The sequence below is a fragment of the Saccostrea cucullata genome, unplaced genomic scaffold, assembly GCF_032062105.1.
Source record: "Saccostrea cucullata isolate Sc308-1 unplaced genomic scaffold, CSIRO_AGI_Scuc_v1 ctg2335, whole genome shotgun sequence".
Lineage (NCBI taxonomy): Eukaryota > Metazoa > Mollusca > Bivalvia > Ostreida > Ostreidae > Saccostrea > Saccostrea cuccullata.
Window position 1 is genome coordinate 4,482 of NW_026936508.1, and position 26,139 is coordinate 30,620.

General features: G+C 36.5%; 1 protein-coding gene across 3 annotated transcripts; it reads right to left on the minus strand.

Moving 5' to 3' along the window:
• Nucleotides 1-380: 380 nt before the first annotated feature.
• Nucleotides 381-26,067, minus strand: LOC134245743 (uncharacterized). Of its 3 annotated transcripts, none has more exons than XM_062728000.1 (18): nucleotides 25,798-26,067; nucleotides 22,743-22,901; nucleotides 22,259-22,406; nucleotides 21,452-21,621; nucleotides 21,020-21,098; nucleotides 20,277-20,408; nucleotides 18,545-18,633; nucleotides 18,188-18,358; nucleotides 17,752-17,931; nucleotides 14,862-15,090; nucleotides 13,854-14,055; nucleotides 13,536-13,720; nucleotides 13,195-13,269; nucleotides 12,875-12,961; nucleotides 9,349-9,845; nucleotides 6,663-9,159; nucleotides 4,101-5,267; nucleotides 381-3,282 (listed from the first exon to the last, which is right to left on the minus strand). In XM_062728000.1, exons 2-18 carry the CDS (start codon nucleotides 22,896-22,898, stop codon nucleotides 656-658), a joined length of 8,691 nt encoding a protein of 2,896 aa, XP_062583984.1. In that variant the 5' UTR covers nucleotides 22,899-22,901; nucleotides 25,798-26,067; the 3' UTR covers nucleotides 381-655. The 3 variants fall into 3 exon arrangements, with proteins under 3 accessions (XP_062583984.1, XP_062583982.1, XP_062583983.1); XM_062727998.1 differs by having other exon boundaries at nucleotides 4,092-5,267; nucleotides 25,798-26,066; XM_062727999.1 differs by having other exon boundaries at nucleotides 4,092-5,267; nucleotides 25,794-26,066.
• Nucleotides 26,068-26,139: the final 72 nt, after the last annotated feature.

Sequence of the window (26,139 nt, forward strand, 5' to 3'; positions counted from 1 at the left end):
TAAAATGTATTTTGTTTTCTCGATACACAATATCATATTATAACCATGTGATCTTAATTTGTGCAAAAAACCATGTGAGCTTAAAAAGTGCATTGAGCTGTAATTGTACTATCTACCCTCTCTGTGAGAGTCGAGTCTGTAATTTCTCCAGTGCTGTGTTGAATTTCTTTTAGCAATACATGCAAGGTTTGGTTTACGGTTTTTATCACTTTTATTAATCATTTCGGATTGATGATCACATTGGTATTTAAAAATAGATATATATACCGGTATATATTGTCTTCCAATTCATGTAACTGAGGCAACAATATTACCAGGTACTACATTAGTTTGATCCAGAAGTCGAAATAAAGACCAATTGAAAACTATATTACAATTGCTACAGTGAATCAAAATTTATTGAATAATACATACAGACTGTATCATTCATACATATTGTTAATTCACGCAAAGAACACAAAATCTAATGCAATTGTGAAAGCTTAAAGACAAAAATCTTACACATCCCTTTACATTTAAGTCCCTTATATCACACCTGTCTTTGTGTATCCTGAGTACTAGTATTATCATTTGCCTTCAAGTCCCCTGTTTAAAACCCGTCTATATCTAATCAAGTATCTGAATACTAGTTTTAACACCCAAAAGGGCATAAGATTCAATTTGGTTTGGAAAACTTTGAACGTTTTATGTTTAAATTCGATACTTTCTTTACAATATTGTGCCAGTATCGTGTGTGCAGAGTTCCACCGCTCTGTTTGCTTTTCTCTATGGCCTTTAAACAATGTTTCTTAGAGGGACACGTTCCTGCTGACAGGAACTCGCCAAAATATTTCCTGATCTCTTCCTCGTCTTCTTCTGACCAACGTTTTCGCTCATGAATATTTTTCGAGGCTTCAGATTTACCACTAGTGGATGTCTTGCTTGACGATGATTTGTTTGACTTTTTATTAGGCACTTTGCTGGACACTGATTTTGTTCTAACAGTTTTATCAGAATCGAAATTTCCAATGTGTTTCTCTTCAGATTTTCGCTTTTTATTGTTTTCGAAGGAGATTTTCTTGATAATGTTGTGATAGTATCTGTTTTGGAGCACCCCTCCCTTCTCTCGGCTCCATTCTATGGCTTCCAAGCACCGCTTCTTTGAAGGACACGTCTTGGTGGCCAGGAAGTCTCCCAGGTATAGTTGTAGTTCGTCTAATTCCTCTTTAGACCAGATCTTATGCTCAACAATGTGGGAAAACCTCTCAGAGTCCTCTTTTTCCTGGTTACTGGCTGACTTCAGAGGCAAAGTAACGCTTGATGTGGCATCTTTTTGTCTATTTTCCAATGTTTCCGCAGCTTTTTTGTCACATTCTTCAATGCTTGTTTCTGGCTCAGCCGGTTTTTTGTCATGTTCTTCAATGCTTGTTTCTGTCTCAGACGGTTTTTTGTCATGTTCTTCAACGCTTGTTTCTGTTTTAGGTAATTTCGTTTCCTCCGGATTTTTATTTTCAGTGGACACACCTACCAATTTTCTGTTTTTGTTGTTTACAGCCGATATCTTCTTGATGATATTTTGCCAGTACCTTTTGTGTATCACTCCCCCGCGCTCAGCACTCTTTGCTATGACCTTCATACATTCCCTTTTAGATGGACAAGTTTTGGATGCGAGGTAGCTGCCAAAGTAAAAGTTTAGTTCACGCTCCTCCTCTTCTGTCCAGCGTTTCCGTTTAAACATAGCAGACAAATCGCTAATTCTTTTTCCAGACTTGTGCTTCAGTCCACTTTTCGATTTTTTACGTGCTAACACTTTATGGGATGTCTGAATAGACTTGCTCATGGCTTTTTCCCATGATGTTTTCATGTTCTTGGCTCTGGACTTTGCCTTGTTGGCTTTCCTCTTCAACTGAAAGTTTCCAGTACTCGTAGATTTACAGTTTCTCCTATTTTCATGTGAGATTTTCGTTATGATGCACTGCCAGTTTATCCTATGTAATACACCGCCCATCACTCTACTCCTCTGAAGAATATCTAGACACTGAAGTCTCGTAGGACAAGTCCTCTTCACAAGGAAGTCACCGAAATACAACTTTAATTCCTCTTTCTCTTCTATTGACCATTTCTGTTTGTCCAATCTCCTGGCCTCTTTCTGTGTCCCTTTATTGTGAGAATAGATAAGATTTACTTGCGCAGACACATTATCAGAATTGTGCTGCGCTTGTGTAGGTTCTGCAGCTACTGGCTCTCTATAGCTAGCCACTGGCGTGTGGTGATATACATTCATCATCCCTGCACGGCCACGGTCTATTTCTTTAGGTTTCTTATGAACATTTCTAAAATGTGTTTCAAAATACCTCTTATGCATCCACTTCAAACAATTAAAGCACGGCTGGTAATCTTTAGATATGAATCTTTCTCGTGTCTGCAAGAGAATTAACTCCCCTTTGCCCTCCTTCACTACTTTCATGTTGTGTAAATGATCTCCCTTTGCCTGTATCTGGTCAAACCTTCCCTTTTGGTCACTCATCAGTGCTTCCTGCACAGCTGGGTCTGACCTGTGACACCTCGCGAGGTGGTCAGGCAAATGGTGTGTCATTTTCTGGCATAAAAAGCAACAATGCCTCTGATTATCCTCACAATCTTGTTTCTTTGTGGGTTGATCACTAATGTCTGTATTCTTCAAAACTTTTTTGATGTATATCTTTGGATTGTCCTCTGCCCTAACAATGGTATCTTCTGTCCTGGGATCGTTAAGGTAAATCTTTGTATTCTCTGCCACCCTGACAATGACCTCTTCTAAAGAAGAATCAACTTCACTCATTGCCTCTTCATCTCCTCTATCACCACCATCGTCAAAATCATCTTTACTCATCTTTTCCCTCTCCTCCACAGACACACCCATATCGTCAACTTCAGTTTTTACTTCCACGACTAGTTCATGGCTTTGAATTGGAATGCTACTGCCATATAAATTATCCAGTTTCTTCCTACTCTTTGAAAGAACCTCATCTTCTTCTTCCTTGCTATTATCATCATCTCTGACATCATCATTAACATCTTCTTCCGGACCTGCACTGCTTTGCTGTGTCGTGCTTAGATGGGACAAATTCAAATCCGTAGTTGCAGTTGATAATTCTGAGAAATTTCTCTCATTAAGTTGTTTTTCAGAAGACTCCTTCTCAGCTACAGCTTTTTGTTCTGTATTAGAACCTTGATCCATAGCAACATCTGGTATTCTTCTTGATGAATTATCACCATTATCAACATGTGTCTCTTCTCTGTGGTAAGTTTTGGTTGAGGTAACTGAAAAAATAACCAAAATTGAAAGACAAAGTGATTATTAGAAGTTAAAGAGTACTGTATACGCAGTTTAATTTTGGCATTATTATCGAGGGTGCTTAGATAGCTAAAATTGAATTTAGAATTAGATAAGGAATATTTGCACTTCAATTGCACATGTAGAACAGTACTGTAAACACCTTTTATTCATGAGAAATTTATTTTCGTATAATTAAGCGAAACAGTGTGCTGGCAAAAATTTCACTCTCATGTATATTGATATTCCTAAAGATTATAAAAATCAAAAACAACAATTTAAGAAAATTTTTTCTCGCTGATAAGGATTAAATGATAATGATTAAATGGTACTACTCTGTTGTAGGGGAAATTAATAACATTTGGCAAAGTTTTTGTTGATAGATACTGAAATGAAATATCAAAACATGTGCCTTTTACATGTATTATGTTTACGTAAAATTTTACAAAGATACATCACATTGCCCCACAAAGCATAGTTCCCCAATTACAATACATCTTGTTTCTTTTAGGCTATGCAAAGTTAATTCCTGGGTTCTCAGGCCTTTTTTCAAGAAATATGATGAGGGAGAAAGGCATTTTTTTTTCTTTTTTATTGCCCCCAAAACATTATGAGGCAGCTTTTTACATTGTACAAAACCCCAAAAAATGATGAGGGAGGTGATTTATTTTTTTTTATTTTATTGATTTAGCAATAAAAAGGGTCAATGAGGCACCCTTGGAAGAAATGAGGAAGGGCCTGAGAACCAAGAAATTATTTTTTTTGGCCTTATCTAAAGCTTACATTCTTAACCTACCTGTATTACCTGACTTGTCCTGTAAGATACACTCTGATGATGTAGAGACCGAAACAGCATGTTGCTTCTTGCCATCCAAAGTGGTATTGCTCTCCAACTGACTGATCTTTTCGCAATGCTTATGAAACCTCCTGTAGTGTCTATTAATCGATCTCCAATGCATCCATTCAAGGCACTCAGGGCAAGGTTTGAAATCTTCGGAAATAAAACTCCCCGTTCTACGAGAGAGAATGAGCTCCCCTTTGCCTTCCTTCATTACTTTCATGTTGTGTAAATGATCCCCCTTTGCCCGTATGTGCTTGAATCTATCAAATCGGTTAACACTGAGTGCTTCCTGTACAGTAGGGTCTGATCCGTGACGCCTCACCAAGTGATCACGTATATGAAGAGTCATTTTCTGGCAGAAAAAGCAACAGTGCTTCTGATGATACGCACGCTCAAGTTTCTCTGTGGGTTGACCGCTATTACTAATGTCTACACTCTTCAAAGCCTTTTTAATGTAAATCTTCGGATTATCTTCTGCAATAACAATGGAATTTTCTGTTTTTAAAACTCTTCTAATGAAAGGCTTTGTATTGTCTGTCACCCTGACAATGGCCTCCTCTGAAGAAAAATCATCTTCACTCATTGCCTCTTCATCTCTTCTAACCCCAACGTCATCAGATTCATCCATATTGTCAATTTCATTTTTTTCTTCTTCAACTAATTGATGGCTTCGATGTGGAAAGCTACTTCCATATAAATTGTCTAGTTCCTTCCTAGCATTCCCCAGTGAAGGAACAATATCCTCTTCTTCCTCCTCATCATCACTGACATCATCACTTAGATCTTGTTCCAGAGCTTCACTGCCTGGGTTTGCAACACTTACATCAGAAACTGATAACTTTCCCTCACCCGGCTGACGTACAGGTGATTCTTTTTCTGCTACAACTGGATGCTCTGTTTGATAATTCTGCTCAACATCTGGAATTCCACTACAAAAATTTCCTGTGTTATGCTCATTTTGCTCTTGTCTATCAAAACTCTTGGTTAAAGCTGAAGCCAACTTGTCAGGAAAAGTGGTTCCAACATCAGATTTTGAGGACTGAAGTAACAACGGGTTTTCTTCCTTTGGTAGCTTCTCATTCTCATTTTCATGAAATAATTTTCTATGTGATGGTTCTTCAGCTGAGCTACCTTAAAATAAATAAAAATAAAAGATCTAGTTATTCATAACCTCCCAGAATTCTCAATCCTAAATTTTAAATTTTCCCATTAATTCACTAAAGCTTGGAGCATTTTGTTTAAGTACAGTCAAACTTGTCTTAGCGGCCACCCGAAATCAACGGCCACTTGCAGTCAGCGGCCACTTTTTGTTCCCCCCGATGATTTTTACTACATATTTTAACTGGAATAAACGGCCACCTGTGTAACGCGGCCAGCGGCCACTCAAATCCTCCCCCAATAGCCTTGTTGACACTGTAATAGGCGGCCATTTCGTCACTTGTTGCGATTCTATCAGTTTTAAACGTGATGGCTTGGGCAATTATATCCTCGATAGTCAATTTAACCTATTAATGCAATTAAAGAAATTGTTTTTAGATACGCTGAACTCGGTTTTTGTTCATGAAAAAGATAAATATTTGTCCTGTTAGATCAATTTGTAATCATTTTTCAAGATCGCTGATTGAAAAATTAAAAGAATTTTATTACTGTACAATTGATACTTTTCTCGAGCTCTAGCTAAAGAAATTCACACCTTTAGATTTAGATTCCACGTAGAAGCCCTAATTGCTACTCTTGTAAAAACAAAGTGCTTCATATGGCATGATTATCTCGTGAATTTCACTATCAAGAGACGATCGATAGGGATTAGTCACGCTCTACTGCATTTGACACCTGTGTTATGGAATGATTTTCAACTGCGTAAGTACATATCTCTGGTCAACTGGTTAATTTGATTTTTGTGTATGTTATATAGAAATTCTGACAGCTTTATAAAAAATAAAATTAATCAGACTTTATAAACTTCAATAAGTAAGTTAATTACCGATTGATTAAGTTGGGGGGTACACTGCTGACTATCTCTTTAACACATGTAAGTGAATTTTATTTACATATTTTTACTTAAATTCCTATGATTTATTTTATTAACCATTAAGCTGTATTTTTGTGTATTTTTTTCTTTATAAAAAGGATAATAGTCAGGCACTATATGTATTAATTTAAAGATTTTTTTAATAATTCAATGGAACAAAAGCACACTTATGAATGCATGATGTTTAACTAATATGTAGGAACAGAAACATGCACAAAACCTTAAACATTTCGAATTCTTTAGTATTCTTTTTAAATGAGCTTTAATTATTATATATACACATAAAAAGCTTTTGTGAAATTGAACTGTTTAATTATGATTAATTAATTAAACTGTAGTGCTTAATGTGGTTTATTTATTGACAAATGTCCTTTTTGAGGGCAAACTGGAATAAGAGGCCACCTGTCTTAAGTGGCCAGTTTCCAGACTTCCCAAAGGTGGCCTCTTAAAACAAGTTTGACTGTATTTATGTGGTAACCTTCAACAAATATTACCTGGCTTATCCTGTGTTCTTGGTTTGGAAAGTGTATAAATTAGAACAGTGCCTTGCGTGTGGTTCACAAAAGTTGATCTGCACCCCCATTTACTGTCACCTAGTGAACAGTTATGAAATTTTCTCTGGTGTTTTTTTAGATTCCTGGTGTGCAGCCAAACAAGACACTTTGGACAAGGACCGAAATCCTTGGAATTAAATCTCCCTTTTCTGCATGAGAGAATTAGTTCCCCTTTCCCTTCCTTCATCACCATTGTGTTGTGTAAGTGATCTCCCCTGGCACGTAATCTGTCATAAATTTTTTTCCTGTTAGTCACATTACAGCTCAGAGCTCCGACTACAGCTGGGTCTGAACTGTGATGGAGTGAAAAATGGGAGGGCAAATGAAAGGACATTTTCTGGCATATAAAACAACAGTGCTTTTTCTTCCTCACACAATTCAGTTTCTCAATGGATTGCTGGCTATTACTTTGATCCATGTTTCTTGCAAGCTTTCTGGTGTATATATTGGGATTGTCCTCTGCTCTGATTATGAATTCCCCATAAGGAAGACCTTTACCACTCATCATCTCCTTTTCATCTCTGTCAGTAATTACCAGCCTGACATCCTCAGTATCCACCTCCTCCACTTCTTCATGGCTTGAAAGTCTTTTCTCTTCTGAAGGAATATCATCTTCTTCCTCATTATCATCATCACTAGTATCATCACCTACATCATCTTCCCAATCTTCATTGCCTGGCCGTGTCATGCTCACACTATCAATGTCAATGTAGACATCTTTTGTAACTTCATGATCAACATCTTTGGAGCCTGGTTGTATGATAACATTATAATCATCATCAGCAACATAATCGGTAACTTCATCATCATTAGGATCTTCACTGCCCGGCTTTATCATGTTTCCACTATTGTCACTATCAACATCTTTATAAACTGCGGCATTTAGAACTTCATTTGCTGGCTGTGTCATGCTAACACTTTCTTTATCATCACAAACATCTTCATTAAGTTCATCATTAATATGTTCCATTCTTGGCTGTATCAGGCTCACACTATCATCCCCATCAACAACAACTTTATTAAGTTCATCTTTTAGATCTTTGCTGCATTGCTGTGTTATGCTAAGTACTCTATCACCATCTTCACCAGCATCTTCATCACCAATATTTTCCCTGCCTGGTTGTCTCCTAACACTATAATCATCATCGACAACATCAAAAACTTTATCATCTGTGACTTTGCTGTCTGGCTGTATCATGCTATCATTGTCATCATTAACATCTCCATTAACTTCAGCATTAAGATCTTCACTGCATAACTGTGACATGCTAACTCTAAAACAATCGTCATCAACATCTTCAGTAACTTCATCAACAACATCTTCAGTGCCTGTCTGCTTCATGCTTACACTCTCTTTGTTATCAACATCACCTTCAAGATCTTCAATGCTTGATTCTGACATGCTAACACTATCATTGTTATGGCTACCAACATCTTTAGTAATTTCCTCAACAACATCTTTACTGCCTGGCGGTATCATGCTTACACTTTCATCATCATCATCAACATCTTCATTCACATTAGCACCAATATCTTCACTGCCTGGGTGTGTCATGTTTACAGTATTATCTTCATTACCAGCACCATCAGTGACTTCATCACCAATATCTTTGCTGCCTGTCTGCTTCATGCTAAAACCCTCATTGTTATCAACATCACCATTACCTTCAACATCCAGATCTTCAATGCTTGATTTTGTCATGCTATTACTTTCATTGTTATGGCTACCAATATCTTCTTTAGCTTCACCATTAAGATCTTCACTGCCTGAATTGGGCATGCAAACTCTAAAACTGTCATCAACACCATGTTCATTCACTGCATCACCAATATCTTTGATGTCTGGATGTTTAATGCTAGCACTATCATAGTCATCATCATCTTCTGTAATTTCATCACCAATATATTTGCTGCCTGTCTCCTTCATGCTAACACTCACATTGTCATCAACATCACCATTAACTTCAACACCAAGATCTTCAATGCTTGATTTTGTCATGCTAATACCATCATTGATATGGCTACCAATATCTTCAGTAACTTCCTCAACAATATCTTCATTGCCTGGATGTGCCATGTTTACACTATAATTGTCAACAAGGACATCTTCTGGAACTTCATCATCAATATCTCTGCTGTCTGTCTGTGTCATGCTACGACTATCATCGTCATCACATTCATCATCATCAACTTCATCATTAAGATCTTCTTTGCTTGGCTGTATCATGCTAACATGGGACAAATCTAACGCCACAGTTTCAGCTGGATGATCTGAGGAATGCAGCTGTTCTGGAGCAAAGTCTTTTTCAGCTTTAAGATCTGTTTGAACATTTTGTTTCAGCTCGTCTGGCATTGTAATAGATGAATTATCAGCATTGTTTTCATCTGTCTCTTCTCTTTGGTAACTCTCAGTTACAGTGAATGTTAACTCACTATGCTGTAAAATATAAAGTATATTTTAATTTTTTTTTAAATTTTAAATTGGACCTTTAGAGAAAGGGCTTTAGATGGAACAAATTGTGTCATAACCTTTCATTTAAATCTGAAAGAGTGCTTTTAATTTGTTTTTTTTCTTTTTTGGGAAAGGAGGTTTTGGATGGTATCAAATCATATACATATCTCATACCTTCATTAATTTCCTTGCAACCTCACTTTCAGATTTCTCATTTACTACAGCCTCCTTTTCAGGATCTTTATCTATTTCAGCCTCACTTTCAGATTCCTCATTTGCAGCAGCCTCCTTTTCAGAATCTTTATCTATTTCAGCCTCACTTTCAGTTTTCTTATTAGTTGTAGCCTCACTATCAAACCTTGTATTTGCTGTAACCTCCTTTTCATAATCTTTATCAATTTCAGCCTCACTCTTCGATTTCTCCTTTGTTGCAGCCTCACTCTCAGATTCCTTATTTGTTGTAGCCTCACTTTCAAATTCTCCGATTGCTTTAGCCTCGTTATCAGATTTCTCCTTTGTAGTAGTTTCAGGTTCCTCATTTGTTATTGCCTCATTTGTAACCTCTTTGTTTGTCTCATTTATTCTCTCACCATTATCCAATAGTTCAGGAACCATTCTTTCAGTGTTATTTTCAAATGTTATTACACTTTTCATCTCGTCTTCATTAGGATCTGAAGTGAGACATAAAAATACCTTTACTTCTCCATTAAAAAGAAATCTTTTTGCTTTTCTTTTTTTCTGGTTGTTAAATTTGATTTTTTTTTTTTAACAAGTGAAATATATAAAATACAAATATTTCCAACATTGATATGCTTTTAAAATGTGGCTTAAAATTGTATTGTACACTTAAACTTATCCTTGATCATCAAATTTCAAATAATACCTTAAGTTTTTCAATACATAGATTTATGTATACTGATTAATGTGGTGATATCTTCTACCTTTTCTTCTCAGTGAATATTTATTTCAATTTTACTCTCGTTAAATTCTGGACTTTTATGAGTAGCACTGACTTTACAGTTGACAGCTTACTTTTACTCTAGAACAAGGTACTGAAGCTGTTTTACGATATACCGTAATTTTCGGATTATAGGTCGATACTTTTTTTCTCAGAACCGCTGAGGTCGACCAATATACGAATTCGACCTTTCTAAGGCTCAAGTTTACGAAAAATGCCCCAAAATCAATAAAATTTACGTCAATTTCAAAGCAAATCTGTGCCACTTTCATAACTTTTTTCATTATTTTACGCAGAAAAATTAATGCCTAGGTAAACAATAAAATATTTATTTTATAGCTTTCTTACAAAATAAATTCCATTACATATCCGTTGATGACAAAGGAAAAAACTGTGCTTCATCAAGTAAATAATTCCTCAACGTGTTGCCATCATGCGGTAGCCATCTTGTGAAGTTAGGAAGTCGCTACCGTTTACTAAAAGTAAAACCGCAACCGGATCAAAATTTAAAATACGGAAAATTTTTCAAGATCACAACTGTAGTGTTTTACCATTTATTAGTAGATTGATAAATTGAAATAGTATTAATTTTTTTTATTGTTACAGTCTTATATTTATTTATGTGTAAAATGAGTGAAATAAATTGTTGCCAATCAATTCCTAAATTTAATTACCAAATAAACCGATAGTCATTACTATATCTATTTTTTTTTATTTTATTTAATTAAAATACCGGTCAAATGAATTAGCGCTATACAAAGATTGGCTTCTAACAGAATTTTAATTGTCTCACAGATAAAAGGATTTACACTGTGTGTACACGCAAAGGTTTTAACACCTGACAAATTAGTGTGTTGGTTTAATACCCTCAGGGCATGATTAGCAGATCCACGTGCCGTTATAGGGTATTAGTGTTACACATCATTGAACAAACAAAGCCATGAAATTGATAATGACTGTCAAATTGTGAATGTACCGATACTCTCAATTAAATATATAATTAAACTTATAGCGTGGTAATATTATTTCAATTCTTTACTGTTGCTTTATATATACATTCAATGGTCGTTTGCGGGTTTTAGCAAATCCCTGAAGAACAAAATTGAAAATGGCGGACATCGAAGCAATTGTCGACCACCGGTAAATAATGTCTGAATAAATATATTAGGAATGTGTCCAAGTTGTTCTGAAAGCAGAATTATTATTCTTTTTTCTCGAATATTTCCCGAATTATACCTGTAAAATAAGAACGTGTTTACGTGTTATTTATGCCTCTGGTTTAACAACAGTATGAAACTACGGAGGCATTGAACAGGAAAGTTGGAGAAAAATAAGTAGTAACACAATTCAACGAAGTTTTAACTACATTTTTTTAAAAACTTTATTAAAATGCTCTACTCATTAAAATACCTGTTTGTTTTCTTGATACGTTCATGTCACGGAATTACCCCGGTAATTATAGAGGTCTACCTGTTCTGATACGTTGTATCTGCGTAAGAATCTTTAGAAAACGGGAAACAAAGCCTCGTCCTATATAGTAAGTTCGTCCTATCTTAGGATTTTTCAGAAATTAAGGCTGAAAATGAGCCTTTCGACCTATATACCCCATCGACCTATGACCCGAAAATTACGGTAAATATTTAGCTCACCATTTAATTCAACCAAAATAACGGGTTATTTCAAAGCATAAATAAGTTGTTCTTAAAGAAAACAACAACCAACCTACCCTCAACTCCTGACCTTCACATGTTAGTGCTCCTAACAACTAGAAAGGTGTTCTTATCTATTATCAATTCTGTACCTCCAGATATGATCCAGGTTTAAATGTCAAGTAAACTGTCAACTGAAAGTCAGTGCTTCTCGTAAAAGTCCATTTCTCTCTCAATTTTCTCTCAAACCAACCAGCCAAAATGACTCAAAATCAACGCAGAAATAGTAAATAAATTCGCCTGTACTTTAAAACATTGATAAAATGTAAATAGTTACTTAACAAGATTTAAAGATGAGCACCATATTGTTAATACTTACTCCTCCCATTCAGGGTAAACAACTTCGTCTTCCCTGCAATTCTTCTGGTTGTAGATGATTCTTAAACAACTTTCTGGATTCATTTTTCTCACATAACAAAACATGAATTCAAAACAAACAGGAATTTTCAGAAGTAAGTGATCATCAAATCTCAACTTACAAAAAAATACAATTATATGAAAATACTTAACAACAACTTACCCCTTTTATTTCACTTTGTCATCAGATAATATATTTTAGCTATACTTACAGATGTATAAAAGATTCACGAATCGTCTGGGTATTACTTCTTGCACATTGCATCACCAAATGAATATAAAAAGTCCCGTAAAAAAATGACCGAAATTTTCCAACATTATTCACTGATATCTGAAATACTACTGATTTCGAGTCCCAACTACTTTTTATGTATTTCAAAATTGATACATGTACATTGTATCTAAAATCCTTGGATATCTCAAAGATTTTTTCTCCATGCCACTGTGTATGAGATATCATGGTTTGATTTGAGTCTTGATATACGAAAAAAATATGTCGCCATTAACCCACCATATTAGTGGAAAAAAATAAACAGACGACTAAACAAAGCATTGATCAAAAAGCTAGAATTAACCTCAAAGTGTTTAGCACTGGATTGTGGGAAATTTCTAAAAAAGATATCACCACATTACCAGTATTCCATAATTCAACACATTTAACATCAATGAAACTTACTTGTGGAAACGTTTTTCTTTTTTACGAGTCCCAGCGCATCTAGAAGTGAGGCCCCAGGTTTGTATCTCGGGTCAACATCCTCTTGAGCTAAAAATAATCCTTGTTTAATAAATATTTGTCGAATAGTTTCATTTATTTCTTTTATTCTCAAGCAAGAAATACATTTATCCTCAAATTTTGATACCTCCTGATGAATTCTAGATATTAATATTCAAAACAAATGCATATCTCATGCACTAAATACCCATAAAACATTTTAAAATAATACAAAGGTTAAAGTTCAGTAAGAATATTAGATGAAGTAAAGTTCAAGTTCTGACCTTCAGTCTCCCTGACGACTGGGGCTGGCTTGGTGCTATAACAGGATCTCTTTGTACAGTACACCAGGTGATTTGCTGTAAACCAATGAAAACTTATCATGACAATTACTGACCAATCAGAAAAAGCCAAGAAACATAACTGCTCTAGAAATTGACCAATGATAACATATTATAGCATTCTCCATTACATTGTGTACAAAGTCTTTTAAATGCTAGTCTAGTACATGTCTATGAAACAGTTGTCAAACATTTTTGTCACTTTCTTATAAATTATTCTCGGTCAATATTGTATTTCGAATACACTGTATAAATTAATTCTTTTAACATAATTGGTTCCTGACCAATCTTGTTGCCATAGCGACTGACAAATCCACAGAGACAGTGCATGGGCTCCTTCATTGGTCGTTCCCAGGGTATGTTCAGATTGAGGCTTGACATTTGACCCGAGTGGAAGCCCATCATGTGATTAGCATATGCGATGCTGCAACTGGTGGCAAATCGACACATGGAACACTCTATGTGTTTTCTGTAATGATAACACCAATATATCTATGACAATAGATAAATATCTACATGTGCATCTAACAACTTACAGGTCAATATATGCCAATATCAGTATCAGACAAAGTCAAAATATATTTTTGTTTGACCTTATTTACCTGAAATGATCCGGTGTCCCCATTACAGTTTTACACTCCACACAGCTGTTGTAGTTCACGGCGTAAGGGAATCGCGTTCCACCGAAGTCCAGGACTTTACTGACGGCGGGGGCATTCAGGGACTTCAGCGCCTGTTTACTGGACAGTCCAGACTCCGGGACCTTGATCATCATGTCCTGTCCATAGACACTGGGTCTGGAATCTAGAATAGAAAGGACAAAACTAGAATATAATGGACAAGTCTAGAATAGAATGTACAAGTCTAGAATAGAATGAACAAGTCTAGAATAGAATATTGTAATCTAGAATAAAGTGTCTATTGTAACCTATGGTCCTTCTTTTTGTGAGTTTTACAGTCTGCTGGGTTGACTATATATAACGTACCTATTCCCTTTTGATTGGCTACGTGGTCCTTCTTTTTGTGGGTTTTACAGTCTGCTGGGTTGACTAGATATAACGTACCTATTCCCTTTTGATTGGCTACGTGGTCCTTCTTTTTGCGAGTTTTACAGTCCGCGGGGTTGACTAGATATAACGTACCTATTCCCTTTTGATTGGTCGCGTGATCCCTCTTTTTGTGGGTTTTACAGTCCGAGGGGTTGACTTTATATAACGTACCTATTCCCTTTTGATTGGCTGCGTGATCCCTCTTTTTGTTTGTTTTACAGTCCGAGGGGTTGACTAGATATAACGTACCTATTCCCTTTTGATTGGCCGTGTGATCCTTCTTTTTGTGAGTTTTACAGTCTGCTGGGTTGACTATATATAACTTACCTATTCCCTTTTGATTGGCCGCGTGATCCTTCTTTTCATGAGTTTTACAGTCTGTGGGGTTGACTATATATAGCGTACCTATTCCCTTTTGATTGGCCGCATGATCCTTCTTTTTGTGAGTTTTACCGTCTGCTGGGTTGACTATGTATAACGTACCTATTCCCTTTTGGTTGGCTACGTGGTCCTTATTTTTGTGTGTTTTACAGTCGGCGGGGTTGACTATATATAACATACCTATTCCCTTTTGATTGGCGGCATGGTCCTTCTTTTTGTGTGTTTTACAGTCGGCGGGGTTGACAAAGGTCAGCCTACAGAAGGTGCACTTCTTGCTGTTGGACTTAGACTGATGCTTAAGGAGATGTCCATAATAAGTCTGGGTCTGGCCCCACCCTTGCGACACGAACTTAACCGCAAACACCTTAAGGCAGTATAGACACAGAATGTGCTGCGAGCTGTCGTGTTTCTGAAATGAAGTTCATTACCATGAGAGTAATTATTTACTGTGAAAGTACTGAGAAACAGTAAATAATTAACTGACAAATGAATCAGTCAGATTAATTAATAACAGTGAGAGTAATGTATCCCGTTGAGAGTAAACCAGAAGTCTCTGTCGAGACTGAAGCTCTACTGGTTTGAACTTATAGCAAAGGAAGAGAAGAGTACTTAAGCAGCTGGGATTTGAAACTTTACAACAGCAATATATAGAATAATGATCGTTGATAAAGTCTCTTTATGTTCTTAGTGTAGTCTACTTGTGTGCCAAGTTATATTGAAATCAGACCAAAACTGTAGGAGGAGTAGCATTTTGAAACAATTTTACAGACATTTCAATTTTTAGTAACCACGGCAACACCGTTCATCAAAATTAAAATTCGATATACAGAATTATGTATCTTAGTGTATTCTACTTATGTGCCAAATTATACTGAAATCAGACCAAAACTGTAGGAGGAGTAGCATTTTGAATCAATTTTATAGATATTTCTATTTCTAGTAACCACGGCAACACCGTTCATCGAAATCAAAAACCGATACATGGAATTATGTATCTTAGTGTATTCTACTTGTGTGCCAAGTTATACTGAAATCAGACCAAAACTGTAGGAGGAGTAGCATTTTGAAACAATTTCACAGAAATTTCTATTTTTAGTAACCACGGCAACACCGTTCATCGAAATCAAAAACCGATATACAGAATTATGTATCTTAGTGTATTCTACTTATGTGCCAAGTTATACTGAAATCAGACCAAAACTGTAGGAGGAGTAGCATTTTGAAAGAATTTCACAGAAATTCTATTTTTAGTAACCACGGCAACACCGTTCATCGAAATCAAAAACCGATATACAGAATTATGTATCTTAGTGTAGTCTACTTGTGTGCCAAGTTATACTGAAATCAGACCAAAACTGTAGGAGGAGTAGCATTTTGAAAGAATTTCACAGAAATTCTATTTTTAGTAACCACGGCAACATCGTTCATCGAAATCAAAAACCGATGCATAGAAATATGTATCTTGGTGTAGTCTACTTGTGTGCCAAGTTATACTGAAATCAAACCAAAACTGTAGGAGGAGTAGCATTTTGAAACAATTTCACAGAAATTCTATTTTTAGTAACCACGGCAACACCGTTCATCGAAATCAAAAACCGATACACAGAATTATGTATCTTATTGTATTCTACTTGTGTGCCAAGTTATAATGAAATCAGAATAAAACTGTAGGAGGAGTAGCATTTTGAAAGAATTTCACAGAAATTTCTATTTTTAGTAACCACGGCAACACCGTTCATCGAAATCAAAAACTGATATACAGAATTATGTATCTTATTGTAGTCTACTTGTGTGCCAAGTTATATTGAAATTAGACCAAAACTGTAGGAGGAGTAGCATTTTGAAAAGTACGTAAGGGTTGCCCGCAACCCTGTGTCTCGCCTGCTGTCGCTGTGGTTAGTAAGAAATGGTACTGATATTGTTGGTTACCCATGATGTGTAGACTGACAAATTATCATGCCACTATAAGTTATAGTTGCTGAGATATGGACCTCCACCATAAATTTATGCAAAGTCACTCATGCGGAAAAATGTAGGTCAAGATGACCTAATTCTGGTACAGGCGTTTGTGGTTACCCATGATGTATCCACTGACAAATTATCATGCCACTATAAGTTATAGTTGCTGAGATATGGACCTCCACCATAAATTTATGCAAAGTCACTCATGCGGAAAAATGTAGGTCAAGATGACCTAATTCTGGTACAGGCGTTTGTGGTTACCCATGATGTATCCACTGACTAACTATCATGCCACTATAAGTTATAGTTGCTGAAATATGAACCTCCATTATCAATTTAACCAAAGTCATTCATGCAGAAAAATGTAGGTCAAAATGACCTAATTCTGGTACTGATGTTGTTGGTTACTTATAACCTGTACAATGACAAATCATCATGCCATTATAAGTTATAGATGCTGAGATATGGACCTCCACCAAAAATTTAACCAAAGTCACTCATGCAGAAAAATGTAGGTCAAGATGACCTAATTCTGGTACTGACGTTTGTGGTTACCCATGATGTATCCACTGACTAATTATCATATCCCTATAACTTATAGTTGCTGGAATATAGGTCTTCACCATAAATTATCATGAAAAAACTAAGTCCAACTTAAGGAAAAAATACGGAAAAATTTGAATTTTTTTTTTCAAAATCATACTTGGGATATAAATTTTTATCCATACTGAATATTGTGTCCAAATTTCAAGAAGACTGAATAAAATTTGAGAAAGTTATTGCAGTTTATAAAACTTTGACATTTGGGTTAACCAAAAGTTGGACGCCGACGACGACGACGACGACGACGGAATCTATGGTCGCTATGTCTCGCTTCGCGACATTCGTCGCAGGCGAGACAAAAATTGTTTACAGACAGACGGACAGACGGACAGACAGACAGACAGACGGACAGACGGACGGACGCCGGACGCATTACTATCGCATAAGCTCTTCTGGTCTCTGACCAGTAGAGCTAAAAACTTGCAATGTGTGAAAAAAATAACAAGCACCTACGTAATGTAACTAAATGTTATGACTTTGACCTGAGCATGTCATTCTTACTTACCTTTTTGAAATGGTCGACGACGTCACTGTACATGGAAGATCGGAATTTACATAGCTGGCAGATGTACGGCATCTCACATGCATTGTGATTGACCCGCATGTGTGTCATCAGGGCCTGACGTGACTGGTGGTCCCGCTCACAAATACGGCACATCAGCACATTCACGTTATTCATATGTACCTATAAATAGACACATCAGTATGTTCACATTATTCATATGTACCTATAAATAGGCACATCAGTACATTCACGTTATTCATAATGTACCTATACATAGAAACATTTAGAATGTTAATATTATTCATGTGTACCTATAAATAGAAACATAGGTACGTTCACAGTATTCATATATACCTATATATAGACATATCAATATCTCAAATAATGTATCAACCTGTCTGTAGCAGTGTTTATAAACAGTGACAAATATTGTTACCTTTTCCACATGAGTTTGCATCTCAAATGGTGTATCAAACTGTCTATAGCAGTGTTTACACTGCGTCAGGTCACTCAGGTCGATGTTCTGTTGTTTACTGGAGTCAATATGGCCCTGGATGTGCATCATTGCCTTAATGTTGTTATACAACATCTTATTGCAGTACCAACACTACAAAAGAACATCAATATAATCAAAGTACTGAAAAGACTGGATGTGCATCACAGTCTTAATGTTGTCAGATAGCACACAGGTATTGCTGCTGTATAAACATTAAATATATATTTTACATATACCTTCATATATGTGTATCCTCAGTACAAGGTTAACTAGTGACCTTGACCCTGAATTACTGACCTTGAACCTGAATTCATTCTTTTCTTCGCTGTATGTTGGGTCTCCCTCCATCTTTCCGTAATAAAACTCATCCAGCGGCACCCAGTTACCTACAATCAAACAGATCTCACACTTACTGCAATGGTTGAAATCTAAGCTGCTATTATCATTCTGCACATATATGCCTCTTAAATACATATAATTTATGCAAGTTCATATTATCATCAATCAGGATACAGTTTTCTGTTAAAAGTTTCTTTCATGGAGAAATCCAAATCTTATAAATAAAAAAAATTATAAGAAAACAAGAGGCCCATGGGCCACATCGCTCACCTGAGCACTAAGGGTAGGAAAAAGAAGAAAATGGCTTTTTATTGTAAAGTTTAAATCCAAAAGTAGTCCCATGACCAATCATGGATTTGCTATTTTTACTACTTGAGCATGCTTCCATATAAATATGATGAATTATGGCTTTGTCATTCTTGAGAAGAATATTTTTAAAGAGTTTTCCTATACATTTCTATGTTAAACTTTGGTCGGCCATTTATGCCCTGCCCTACCCCCCGGGGGTCAGGATTTGAACAAACTTGAATCTACACTACCTGAGCATGCTTCCATATATATATGATGAATTATGGCTTTGTCATTCTTGAGAAGAAGATTTTTAAAGAATTTTCTTATATATATCTTTAAAAACTTTGGTCGGCCATTTTGGCCCCGCCCTACCCCCGGGGGTCATAATTTGAACAAACTTGAATTTACACTACTTGAGCATGCTTCCTTATAAATATGATGAATTATGGCATTGTCATTCTTGAGAAGATTTTTAAAGAATTTTCCTATATATTTCTGTTAAACTTTGGTCGGCCATTTTGGCCCCGCCCTACCCCCGGGGGTCATGATTTGAACAAATTTGAATCTACACTACCTGAGCATGCTTCCATATAAATATGATGAATTATGGCTTTGTCATTCTTGAGAAGAAGATTTTTAAAGAATTTTCCTATATATTTCTATGTAAAACTTTGGTCGGCCATTTTGGCCCCGCTCTACCTCCAGGGGTCATGATTTGAACAAACTTGAATCTGTACTACCTGAGGATGTTTCCCCATAAGTTTCATCTTTCCTGGCACAGTGGTTCTTGAGAAGAAGATTTTTTAAATATGCCACCAAATTTTTAATAATTCCCAATTATCTCTCCTTGAATGAGGGCATGGCCCTTCATTTGAACAAACCTGAATCTTCTTCACCCAAGGATACTTTGTGGCAAGTTTGGTTGAAATTGGCCCAGCGGTTCTTGAGAAGAAGTCGAAAATGTGAAAAGTTTACAGACAGACGGACAGCTAGACAGAAAGATGGACAGACAGATGGACGCCAGACAAAATGTGATCAGAAAAGCTCAGGTGAGCTTAAAATGAATCTACATATATTCTCCATTTTGCATAAAGTTTCATCACCTTCTTTATACATTATCTTGAATGTGTACAAATCAGTTAATTCAAGTATGCTGATGTCATATAAACACAGTGGGGCCATCTTTTAAAAAATTGCTTCGATGCCTTCTCCCAACAGACTGACTAAAAACAACCCAACTCAAAACTTTTTTTTACCTTCCAGGACTCTATTTTTTTGTTGTTGTTGTTGTTGTTGTTTTTTTTTATTCCTCTTATTCCTTAAAAAAAATAGCAAATATTTTTTTAAAGATGGCCTGATGTATGAAATCAATATGGTCTTATCATATATGACCCTTCACCTTGATTGTCTGTTTCCACTCTCTTGCGTTTCGGACTGGTGTCCTCCAGTTGCTGTGGTAATGCCCTTTTGACCCCAATACCATAGGTGCCATCTACTGGCGTTAACTGCTGTAGAGTTTGCTGTATGTTGGCTGTAAATATAAACATCATCAGTAATGATTTTACAAATGATCAGATTATGTTTTTATTTATTTACTTCCCTAATAAATCATTTGTATGTGGGTTTTTTTTTATTACTGTTTTCATGATCTAAAATTGTGTATTGTTTGGCATGACATAAATTTTGAATATCTGATGTCAAACCATTGGTAAGTAGATTGTTTTGGCATAACACTTTAAAAAGGACTTGATGCGGTCATGGCCAATATTTGCCCCCAAAATCAAACTTTGATGGAGAAATATACATTTTATGTTTTAAAACAGGGAGATATCTGCAGACTTTAAAGCACTGGTTGGTGGTTTTTGTGGTGGGTACTTGGTTATTGTGGTGGTTTGTTGTTATGGTGGGTGGTTGTTATGGTGGTCGGTTGTTAAGGTGGGTGGTGGTTGTGTTGGATGGTTGTTGTGTTGGATGGTTGTTGTGTTGGGTGGTTGTTGTGGTGGATGGTTGTTGTGTTGGATGGTTGTTGTGTTGGGTGGTTATTGTAGTGGGTGGGAGTGATGGTTGTTGTTGTTGATGCCTGTGGTGGGTGGTTTTTGTGGTAGGTAATTATTGTGTGGTGGTGGTGGTGGTGGTACGTACCTCTCTGAGGAATAATGATGCTTCCCCCTTGAATCTGTAGCGCTGTTGTCTGTGGCTGATGGGAGGGAAACCTCTGCAGCTGTTACATTGAGAATCAAGAATGTCATGTGAAAAATACAGCACTGTTAAATTCTAATCATTTTGAGTATATTACAGTCTGAAAAATATCACTCCCACCTTTCTCTGTTATCCAAGTAAGACTGGTTACATTACATGTACTAATTTAAAAAAATAAAGGGGGGGGGGGTGGTGGGGGCAAAATGTCCTATTCTCAAAAGACAAAGTGGAAAGTCACTCTTTATTCATGCATTTTAATTCAGTTTTTTAATTTTAGGCTAGGCAGGATTTCAGAATACACCAGTCTGGATTAGATAAGTTTCAACGTATACATAACACATTGACTGTAGTTTTCTTGCTGTTTTTTTGCTTTACCTGAATCCCGGGCATCTGGACGGTCTGTACCAGCTGTCGAGGAACCGCAGGGAAGTGACTTAGCGGTGCCCTGGCCTGAGCTACCTGGGCGGGTGGTGCCGGTGGTGTCTTCTGTACAGGTGGACTCTCCCCAATAAAGATAATATCAGGACTAGTAGACCTTGGTGGCTCTGAAATGTTAAAGACCACTGTAGATTACTATGACTTAAGTATTTGGTATATATTTATTAGCGAGACAAAATTTTTGCGAACTGTGGTTTCTGTTTATATAATTCTTGTGATTTTTTTATTTAAAATAAACATGATAAAAGATATCTTTAACCAGACGAGTGATATTGAATAAATTGTAAATAATCTTTTTTACGCAAAATGTGGATGAAGTGAAGGTGCCTAGGTCCCATATTTAATTCAGGAACCTAAGTTATCTATTTACATACCCTGTGGTGTCGATCGCGGCGCCTGGGCCCCCTGTATCACGTCAGGACTGTTATCTATATGGTTTTTTACATACCCTGTGGTGTTGATCGCGGCGCCTGGGCCCCCTGTATCACTTCAGGACTGTTATCTATTTAGTTTTTTACATACCCTGTGGTGTTGATCGCGGCGCCTGGGCCCCCTGTATCACGTCAGGACTGTTATCTATTTAGTTTTTTACGTACCCTGTGGTGTTGATCGCGGCGCCTGGGCCCCCTGTATCACTTCAGGACTGTTATCTATTTAGTTTTTTACGTACCCTGTGGTGTCGATCGCGGCGCCTGGGCCCCCTGTATCACTTCAGGGCTGTTATCTATTTAGTTATTTACGTACCCTGTGGTGTAGATCGCGGCGCCTGGGCCCCCTGTATCACTTCAGGACTGAGCTGCTGTAGTGTCGGGGGAGGGACGCGCTTCCGAGGATCATCAAGGACAGTAACAATAGCTTTACCGAGCTGGGCCAGGCGATGAGCTTCTCTCACCTAAAACAAATAAAATACTGAACTCAAAACTGGTCACTATGACAACATGATGAGCCTCTTTTATCTATGAAAACATGAAATTAAGTTGTAGTAGTGCCTCTGAAAACTTGAAGAATTTCCTTACAATTTAAAATCAAAGTAAACAGCTGATATAAGAAATTAACCACATGCCTGTAAAATCAAGCCAAATCTTACATGTTTAAGCTCAAAGAATTTTATCTGAAAGTATACTACTATAGGAAAATGAACAAACTAAAGTCGTACTAACAATTTTAAACTTCAGACATGAGAACATTTCTTAATATTGATTATTTTTAACTCTGTGTGCCCTCTGACCTTTTCCTGTGACCTTTGACACTCCAGTACTTTTTCTTTGTAGGCCGCTATCTGCACCGGACTAAGGCTCTCGTCCCAGCATTCCATCATCAACATGGGCATCGCCGCGCCACTCCGCAGGCTCGTAGATGACATCCGACCACTCTTCTTCACCATCTTCTATGTAAACAAAAATCAATTTTACTGATTAAAAGGATTGTCTTATGCAACTTAAAAACCACATCATGTGACGTCTAGATGTATAGTGCTTTAATGTGATTAAAGTAGTTTTGGATTTTAAGCACTCTGGAAAAAATATTTCAAAATAAGGCCTCCTTAAAAAATTGTTTGTTTGGAATTGCTGCCTGAAGGGTTTCAGACACAAGAGGGAGGGAGGAAAATTATTTTTTTTTTTTAATTGAAGAAAAATTCAAGTTTTTATAAAAATCTACGTAAACAGTAAATACATAGTCTGACTTTAAAAAAAAAAAGTATCTACCATCAACAAAAAAAATTACATAGATCTGACACTATATTCAGGGCTCGACATTAACGCTTGTCTGCTTGTCCGGTACCAATGAAAAATAAATTCGGACAAGTGAATATTGCTGGGCACTTGTCCGATTGGACAAGTGCATTTTAATGTAAAGGGGTCTCTAAAAAATAAAAAGAACGACTGTTGAAAGCTAAATTGGTAGTCTCAAGACGGAAGCTGTACATGAAATCCAAACTTTGATCCCGATATACATCGCTTTATTAATATTGAGTTCACAATCGATCGGGATCGAAGTTCACTAATTGCATACTACTGAAAAGTCATGGAAGATACGAAACAAATTGTGAATATTGTTTGATGTTGACAGGTTTCTCTTATTGTCACGACAAAAAGCCTAAATTACATTTCCTTTTATGTGTCTGTTGTATTTATCAATAACATCAAGAATCAATCAAGCGCATGACTTGTGTAAATAAATGGACTTAATTTTAATTTTCAAGTTGAAACTATTGAACTTTATTGAAAATTTTCGGACAAGTAAAGTTGAAATTCGGACAAGTAAATGTCTTGGTCATTTGTCCAAATGGACAAGTAGGAAAAAAAGTTAATGTCGAGCCCTGTATATTACAGTATTTTGTATGGTGCATGTGACACATGTAATGGGCAAAAAAATTGATAGAAAAAAGTTCCTACTTTTGGTCAATAATTTTTTTTCAAGAGGGGGCATTTCAATGAGGCAGGAGGCAATTCCAAACAAACTTTACTTTTATTTTGGCCTAAACATGATAAATTCAAAAATATTTTACATCATGCGCAAAGAAGTCGAATTGCAAGGAGGCGACCTAATTCAAGTGTCGATGCTTAATTTGTCAATGATATGGCGATAGTAACCTTTCAATGACAATTAATTCATAGAAGAATCACCCCTTCACTTATTTCTTGCATCTTGAGAGTTAGTTCCAAGAAATAAAGGTGTAAAAGGAAGGCAGAGTTGCAACACCAGCAGGTGTCGATTAACTCCCACTTTTCAATCTCCACTCTGACTCTCCCCTGCACAAGTCGCAATGGGGTTAAGAGTCTGAAGACTCTCGGATCACATCACAGGCACCTGAAGTATGGATAATACCCCCCTTTTTTTTAATGAAAAAAAAAATGTAAAAGTGTATAATACCTCGAAAATATAAAATTTCCCCGTCAAACACATCTATATGTCGTTATATGCAAGCAGATTGTACTTTTTCTTACGTTTAAAAATAATGCATTAATGGCCCTATTTGGTATAATAAAAATACACAAGGTAAGAAACAAAAGTTGTAAACAAACGGGGGGACCCCACTTCGAGACAGATTTCCAAGGTAAATACAGTGTTACCTATCATACTTTTGCAAACATTCTGTCTGGAAGATGTACTTTTACTAGTCTCTTTAACCTAAACCCCGCTATAATCGTTTGATATGCCGTAAATATACGATTTATTAATCGGATACATAAAATTTTCTCCATTGGCAGCGTTGGAGGAGGTTTTGGGGCTGTTTTTCTGTTTCACCTTCTCTGATTGGTTAGATATTTAAACTGTATTACATTTAGCCAATCAGATAAGGCGAAACAGATGAGCAACTCCAAAACCTCCTCCAACGCTGCCAATGGAGAAAATCTATGTATCCGATTAATAAATCGTCTGATTACGGCATATCAAACGCTTATAGCGGGGTTTAGGTTAGAGAGACTAGTAAAAGAACATCTTCCAGACAGAGTGTTTGCAAATGTATGATAGGTAACACTGTATTTACTTTGAAAATCTGTCTCGAAGTGGGGTCCCCCCTTTTGTTTACAACTTTTGTTTCTTACCTTGTGTATTTTTATTATACCGAATAGGGCCATATTTTAAACGCAAAAAAAAGTACAATCTGCTTGCCTATATCGACATATAGATGTGTTTGACGGGAAAATTTTTCATATTTTTGAGATATTATAGCGAGCGCAGCGAGGCGGCGCGAAGCGCCGCTCGCATAGCGAGCTCTTAAAGCAACGCCTGTGCAAAGAGAAAATTCGGACTTCTGCACATTTATTCAATAGAATTTTTTGATGCCGAATTTGGACCCACAATGCATCACTTGTTTTAGCTACGTTCTCGTGAGAATCACGCCAAATGTTCAACAAAAAGTTTACTCGCCTTGATTTAATGGATATATATTGAAGATAAATAGAAAATAAAACGTTCTTCCTTAACTTTCAGCACTGTTCAGGCTTTTTCTCGGTATATATATTGCAATTTGCATACGTCATGTGATGTCAGAGTCTAGACGCACCGAATGTCACGTGCGGCTTGACGAGCCCGATCTAAATTAAAACAACAGAAGAGTTTGCGCTCGCTCTAACGGTCGCACCGTCGACATATTACACTCTTACAACTTGTTTTCATTAAAAAAAGGGGGGGGGGTATTATCCATACTTCAGGTGCCTGTGATCACATTACCCAAAGCTCCTCCCATGCTGTATTTTCACCTCATTTTACAAAAATACGATAAATATTGCAGAAATGCACATTAAAAAAGAAATGTCTCCACTTTATCCACAAACCTTTTTTGTTCCTTTAACTGATGTAAACAATTTTATGATTATGATATGGTCACAATAGCCAAATCATCACCCCACTGTCTCCACTGCTTGCACAATCTTTTATAACGTGATTGACAAATGCTTAAGAAGAAGCTGGCAAAATATTTTAGAGGATGCTCTTTGCTGTAAAACGCATCACTAGTCAATAATTTTGCAAAATGCATTCGACGGTCTGGATCATGGAGGGTAATCTTTTTATTCTAGGTTATATAAACGCATACCAATTAGACACAATATCAACTCGTGATTGACAAGATTTCAACAGACCTAGACGCAATATGTAAATTTTTATTATTGATAATT